General features: G+C 33.5%; 1 protein-coding gene across 1 annotated transcript in view; it reads right to left on the reverse strand.

The window, feature by feature from the left end:
* LOC111054144 (conserved oligomeric Golgi complex subunit 4) overlaps positions 1–7,716 on the reverse strand; it is a 30,788-nt gene extending 23,072 nt beyond the window's left edge. Inside the window, exons 1-6 of the mRNA XM_022341114.2 lie at positions 7,498–7,716; positions 6,350–6,527; positions 5,350–5,546; positions 4,518–4,674; positions 2,739–3,010; positions 1,146–1,393 (exon numbers count right to left, since the gene is read on the reverse strand). Coding sequence (XP_022196806.2) covers positions 1,146–1,393; positions 2,739–3,010; positions 4,518–4,674; positions 5,350–5,546; positions 6,350–6,527; positions 7,498–7,566 — 1,121 coding nt within the window. The 5' untranslated portion in view covers positions 7,567–7,716. The remainder of the gene's footprint in view (positions 1–1,145; positions 1,394–2,738; positions 3,011–4,517; positions 4,675–5,349; positions 5,547–6,349; positions 6,528–7,497) is intronic.
* Between the last annotated feature and the right edge of the window lie 265 nt (positions 7,717–7,981).

The raw sequence follows: 7,981 nt of genomic DNA on the forward strand, positions 1-7,981 counted from the left end.
ATTTCTATTTTTTAGCATTCGCCTGAATTTTGTAAGATATTAAAAAAGGAAAAATCATTCTAAAAAATGTCTTCTCAGTTTCTCGGATTGAATTTTGAAATTGAAAGACTTTTACGGCCGTTTTTGAAAAGAGAATATATTTTCGCTGAAACTTATGAATGATACTTGAATATGTTCATGGCATTTTGTAAAGATCGAATTAAGTCTAGGAAACCTGTTTGAGCTTTTAAATTTCTGTTCCACAGATAGAACAAAAACCGGATACTTCTTGGACGGACTTACAATAAAGATTGGAGACAAAGTAACTTCACTTAGGCTCTAGTGTATTTAAGTTGGACATTGGACAAGTTGGACAAACAGTCTTCAGCTTGTTCATTTCAACCAATTTGTCATACAGTGGCATTTAAAAATTTTGATAATGTACTTATTGTATAAATGAATAAAGAATTAATAAAATAGTTCATTTTTAATATAGAAGTAGCTTCCACTCTAGCACACCTTTCTTTCACTTACTGGTAGTCACAACATGAACTACTTCTGACATGGGAAATAATAACGTGGTAGGTATCTAGTATTTGAAGTAATAAATGTTCTAAGAAAATGTGATATAACTTAAACAAACGATAATGTTAATAAACAAAAAATTTTTGCATATTATACGTTTGTCTAATATTAAGATTTCAGTTGCAACCCTATAGCTTGAAGTATGTTGAAGAACTAAGATGATAATAGTTTGGTTAGCTGTAGTGAGGTCCACGTTAGAATGGCAGAGGAGAAAGATAGGAGAATAACATTTGCCGATCCTCACTGTCTTGTCAATGCCTTCTTGACGGTAGCTGATACAGGATTAATATGCAATATTAATTGTTCATTCTCGTTTAAATTAATCAATTATATTTTATTAAGCAAGGAATCATATTTTTTAATAATTCCATAATGAATTTTCATAATTAAGATGAAAAATTCTGTTGATTAAATATATTGTTAAAATCCGATCTGGCAACAGAGCAAAGCGAGAGAGATAGCGCTATCCGCTTTGTTGAATGATTGACAAGGATAGCAATACCATTGCTAATCAAACACTGCCATTATAACGTGGACCTCACTATAGTATTATCATAGTTGATCAAAGCCAGTATCCTAACCTTATACATTTCCTCACAATGAAAAAAACATCATCAACCATGCTTGAAGTTTGAGATCCTTTGTCAATTGTATCGATTGAAACAGCCTTTATGACACTATTTTCCATGTAGTAACGTTCCAATAATAGATAATGACCGAGAAGCGTTTGCATTCTTCGACACAAATCACTGTTCTGTATAAGAGCTTCCATATCACTCAGATGCACGGCTCGGCTAGCGGTATCTTTTATGCCAATTTCTAAATCATTCTGTAGACACAAACATATGAAAATGTATGAGAAAAAAACAATCTAGTATATTTAAGGAGTCATCAACGCATTAAAGTGTAATTTTTAAAGTAATGAGAGGTAGATGAGTAGGTACTCTATTATACTGATAATTCCTTCGTACTTTGGAGAGAAGTCAAATTTATTATTTTATGGAGTAAAATTATTACAAAAAAAAAACGTATTTAAAAGGTATAATGGCCGGGACACACATATCCGCACCGAGCCCGAGCTCTGTGTGGGGACACATACTACCGCACCGCGTCAGCACCGTCACCAACAAACACGTTGCCCGAGCCGTGCCCGCGCCGTCACCGTCTAGTTCAGTTTACTTTTTGACGGAGACGGTGCGGCCTCGTGTAAAATGGAGAGTGAAAAACTGATTGAAGAGATACGGAATTTTCCAATTTTGTACGATCAAAGTTATGAGAAATATGGTTGAACGGAAAAACAAGTTAAACCAAAAGTAAAAGTATAACCAAATAATAAGTTAAGCCAAAGGTATAATAGACATAATATAAATAAATGATAAAATAAACAGCAAAAGTATAAAATAAGGAGTTTGACTGTGAAATAAGAATGACTGTGTCTTGAATTTTGAATTTAAAACTAATTACGTTTAGATACATAAGGCAGAAGATAACAATTTTATTGCTGATATATACTTACGATACATGACTGTTTGTCGTATTGTTATGCACCGAAATAATATATTCCAACACTATGATTCTCATCTTCTGTGTCTACAGAAATTGAAAGATATAAATTTGAATTGGATGTAACAAGCTTTAATAGTGTTATATTATTAACAATAGTTTAACACATTCAGAAATCAGACCACATTAGCACTACAGAACTGAGACACTGCTGCCGCTCGGCTGTCGCACGGATATGTGTGTTCTCCTACCATCATCACCGTGTCGCGGACGTAGCTCGGCCGTACCTCGGCACGGGCTCGGTGCGGTTATGTGTGTCCCGAGCTTAACAAGTATTTCAAAACTGCTAAAAAAATTTAATTGCTTTCAACTTTCAATCGCTCAAAGTTTTCAACTGCAACGCTTCATTGTAATAGCAATTATATTACAATTCACTATTATTTAACATGTCCCTAACTTTTAAAAATGCTGTAAGCAACGGACATGAATAAGTGTACTGAATCTTTCACGATCAAACGGCTTTTATTTTTCGAATTCTTGCAACTGCCTGAGTAAACTTATTTCTCCCCTGCAATACATTGAGAACAGTCGACAAGCAATATTTAAATTCTGTGAGAGATATCGATTTAATCTCGTAGTTTCAACAATCAACGATTTGAGAAAATTCTTACAGAAATGCGACGTTGGAGAAATCTCACATAAAGCTGATAACGTGAGTGCATAATTGATATTTCGCTGAGAAGAAGATCAATGTCTTTCGGATCAAGTCTGTTTGCATTCAATGCATTGGAACTGCTGGAATTTCCGAGTCTTTCAACTTCGTTGATCAATGCAATTTTTCTATCCATTGACCTCTGCTTGTTGAATTCGTTCAAGATTAATTTGCTTTGCTTATCACATTCTTGTTGGATGATTGAAGACACTTTGAGTAGACGTCCTGGGCCTGTGAAAACACATAACAAAAAATATATTCCCAATTTATTCATTCCTTTACCTTGCACTAACTATTCGTTACTAATTAGGACTAAATTTAATAAAGCATTAACTCGCATTATAGAAGAGAAAACGTAGTCGTTAGTCATAAACAGCTTCATTCCCTAAATTTGGTCGAATAAATTGTGGGAATTCAAGTTATGTGCAACAAACATGTGTCCACATCCACGATTATCCACTTACAAAAAGTTGCTAGGAATTCAATTTCTAATTAAAAGTTTGGAAACGGTAAAACAAAATAAACTCTTCAATATTGAAAAAACCTGAAACATTATAGCATAAAATTTCGACCACTCCTTCTGTCCACTTTTAATATCCCACTTCAATCAATTATATTTATTTAAAAAAAGTGTGCACAAAAACCAATTCTATATCAAATTACTTACAGAAGTATCAAGTTTATGATGGTGTATGAGGTTCGATCCTTCTTTTAAGGCTCGGACGACATCTACTAAAACTTAGGGTCCATACACCACAGTTTGCGAGAATTCACAAAAAAAGTTAACTTGGGCGAATCTCGTTCATGATCCACTGTTTGATGAGGGTTTTCGGTTCCCCATATACGAAAATTATGTCGATTGACTTGACCGCTTAAATGAAGCGTCGCCTCATCGCTAAGAATGAGATTCGCCATAATGAACGTTTTTTGTGCTTTTCCACAAACCCTACTTTCTTGAGCATGCATGCTTTCAGACCCTACTTTTTTGAGATATCCGAGTCTCAAAAGGATGGCACATAGAACACTCATAAAACAGCATCATGAATGTTATGCTTCTGTGAGTAACTTGATGTAAAATTGATTTGTGTGCACCGGTTTTAAAAATAAATATAATCACTTGAAATTAGGACATTCAATGCGAATCACTCTGCATTTTCACAATTATAATGATACTCTAATTAATATCTAATATAACTGAGATTAGTTCAAATTTGTATTGAATCTCTATAAGATAATTCTTCTGGCAATTTCCGTTTATGAAAAGGTTGTAGGCTAGTAAGTTCTTTGATAGATGAGTTACTTTGAAAGTTTGAATGGAAGAAAAATTAGATTAAGGGAACAATTAAGTTTGTTTTCCGGTAATTCTTCAAAATTATATTTTTAATATGTGAATATTTCCTATTTTAGTTATAATAATGTGAAATATTTCTTCTATGTTTAGTTTTGAAGCATCTAAATTCGAAAATCTACTTTGTGAAAATACTTGAGGACTGAACATTTTGTGAATTGAAGAACTACGAGATTTAACCTATTTCGGACTATGTGTTATCTAAATTTGAGAGTGGAATAGCACAAGGTTACCTTATTTTTTCTCTCCCTATCATTTCTATTATGTATTATTGTATAAATAAAATGAATGAATGAATTATTTGAAAGTATGAATCGAATCCAAACTAAGTAGTTCAAAACAAAACAAAAATCTATGACAAAAATGAAAAAAACTGATAAGATCATTTACCATAATATGTTTCTATGAGAGGTTGATGAATCTCGAACAAACGTGCAATTGTTTCGAATAGAACTGTCAGCATATCAGCGAATACAACACAGGCACGCTTATCATTGGAAGGCGTTTCCAGAGTCGACTTCATACTTTTCGCTGATGCTTCATCCAACTGAAAAAGTATGAACGAAAATAATGAATGAAAATGAGAATTTACAAATACACTGATTAATATTATTATATCTGAAGGATTGAATATTTCAGAAGAGCCTTCACATTCGATTCGTTAACAAAGAAAATTTCAACAAATTTTAGTGATATAGACCCATAGAAGATAATATCGAGTATCCAATTACTACGCAACTCTAATTTTCAAATCATATTGCGGCGAGAAATTTAGATTAATTGTGGGTGGCAAAGTTTGTGTTGGCAGCAAATTACCTTTAGTGAGATGCGTAGCATGTAAAAAAGCTGGAAGGTCCTCCGATACAAAGTTCCAAGAGCTTTAGAGCTTCAAGAACCTGATCAGGAGAAAAAGACTTTGTTACAGTCAATGGTTTTCATGTATAATTTTTAATAGCGTTCGGGTACGGGTGTTTAATCGTTTTCAACTCTGATAAATGGTTTCATCTGAATGGCTACGGAAACAGAGTTTGAAAAGCCCTCACATTATTCATAGATCCCATTTAATTCGGAGAGAGTTGTATTTCGATGTACAATCACGATCAAAAGGTAGGGGCAATATTGATGATCTAACCTAAAATATCCACTCAGCACATGTGAAACTTTCATATGGATCCACTAATTAAGTAATAAATCACTATTTTGAGCTTCGGTATCATCTCACCTTAGCTGCAAGATACGCTGAATACTTTTCCAATCCATAATCATGCATATTGATGAGAGGGAAAATTTTGAAAAATCGTTCAACTGAAGCCGCATCTGATTTACGGACTGCTTCAGTGAACTTGATGGTGACAATGTCTCTCAATTGGCCGGCTGCCTCTTGGAGTAAAGACAACGAGTTAGTGACCGCAGAACAATCTAAAAAAAATATATATATAAACGTAAAACAAAGTAATTGAAAGAAATTATTGTATGGATAATTCAATGGTTATTGACAGGTATTCACGGAATTTATTATAAACTAAAAACAAAACATTGCATTGAATTAAGAAAAACTGACTCACTAAGTAATAAATAAGCCCTTACACCGTACCTTTCTAATAGTTTTCAACATTTGAACATCCGCCAGAATTAAAAAGTAACTCTTAAATCTCCTAGATAACTGAGATGAGTTTTTTCTAGATGGATCAATTTTGAATGAAAATGTTATATTATTCCATTTTTATAATTTAATAATTAATTATGAATGTTGGTAATTTAATATTTTAACACAGATATCTCAACTTCACTGATCCAACAAAAACATTGACCGCGCATGCGCAGCTATTGCTTGGTTCGCCCCACAAACTTTCCAAGCTCGCGCTCTGTTCGCGTTCTTTTCTTGCGCGACCTGCGATCATCTTGCGATCTGCTCGTGTAACGTTCGTTTGCGGAGCAGAGCGTAAGTCTGTACGCAACTTTATGCAAATCAGAATTATCCAGAACATAAATAACACAGTAGCAGTTTAATTACTATGACTTGAGAAAACCGCTATTCTTAAACTGATGATTTTCATGATTGTATATAGCCGAATTAGCTGTTCTGTTGATATTACAAGTAATATAAACAATAAATTTAATTTGAATTTTCTTAATGAATTGATAACATAATACAGAATTGGAGTGCATTTATTACAATGATCAAAGTAGAGAAGGAATATTTATAAGAATGTTTATGAAACCTTGTTGTACATCATCGGCAGTCTGTTGCAATAGACTCTGGTCCATGGTGAGGAAGCGATGGACGTGGGCAGCCGCTTTCTCATAATCGTCGCTGGACAGAGCAGTCTGCACTCCGTCACTGCACAGCTGCACATCGAGAAGGTCATGCACGCGTTGCTGGCATTCTGACACCCGACTCTAATTCAATAAATACACCATTAATTTATTTCCTTAAAACCAAACATTACAAAACAATATTAGAAAAATAGGATAATTAGAAATGTATTAATGGTTCAATACATGGACTCAAATGTCAGTTAAATAATAATTTATGGAAGATTTTATTGGAAATTGCAGTTCAACCAACTGCTGGAACATTATTATAACAATAACACCTATTTCAAATATCCAATTATGCTATATAAGTAGAACTAAGGACTTCTGCTACTGCAAATATTGCCCAAATAACTGAATAGCGGATAAAAATTTGATGAATGAAACTGTCCAAAAGGTAAAGCCGCTCCCCCGGCAAGGGAGAGGTACCGGGTTCGATTCCCGGTCTGGGCGCAATTATTCGACAGTTTCATTCATCAAATTTCGTTCTGCTATTTAGTTCTTTGGGTGATGTTTGCAGTAGAGGAAGTTATTAGTTCTATTTATAAAGGGTGATTCTTAATTATGGTAAAATAATTTAATACGTGATAGAAGAGGTAGAAATAAGAAAAAATTTTTAATAAACATATATCCATAAACGCTTCATTAGCGAGCTATACAGAGTTAAAGTTTTCGCCCGGAATTCAGTTCCTCTGGTGAAATACACCGATGCTGAATTGTTTGGGGACTAGTTTTTGAGAAACTTACGCTGGATTCATATGTAAAAATATATTGAAAAATTCAATAAAACTAGTCTGGAAGCTGTAGTGTGAGTAGTTTTTGATGAAAAAGTTGAAATATGCAAAAGTAGAAAAACACAGACTTCTACGTTTGATGCCCAATAACTTTCTTTAATGACCATTAAACAGATAATTTTTCGCAATAAAAATAGTAGAGAATTTAATTCTGAAAAGAATTATGTAAGCTGTGTGAACTGAATTTTAATAAAAGTTGAATAAAATGTATTCTTATGTAGTTCATTACACCACAAAAATTTGCTTACTCAGGAACTTACTCTAGCGACATCCAGCTGACGAACTTTGGCACTGACATTTTCAGCCAAAGTACAAGTGAATGATATCATTTCAGATAATTGTTCAGAATCCGAGTGAACTATCTGAAGATTCGGAAGAGCTTTTGTGATACCTCTAATCTTTGTTTCGAGATAGCTTTTTCTGGCTGACAGAGCTTCTAACTGCTTGTCCAAGTGTTCCTGCAAGTTTTAATTACGTACTTTAAATTACCTATATTTCATTTGTTATGATATTTTGAGAAAAAGTATTATCGTTAATATTCAACACAATAATCAATAGCCTTGTCCTCTCTTGATATATTGTGTCAAATAAGCATACTAATTAATTAATTAAAACATGGTTTACAATGCTTATTAATTACAGGCTATCCTAATAAAATCCTACAGGATATAGGAAGGCACGAACAAACATGACAGAATCGTGTCAGAACATCCTATTCATGACAGTTGAACTATATTTCACTTG

This window comes from Nilaparvata lugens, chromosome 3 (genome assembly GCF_014356525.2).
Source record: "Nilaparvata lugens isolate BPH chromosome 3, ASM1435652v1, whole genome shotgun sequence".
Taxonomy (NCBI): Eukaryota; Metazoa; Arthropoda; class Insecta; order Hemiptera; family Delphacidae; genus Nilaparvata; species Nilaparvata lugens.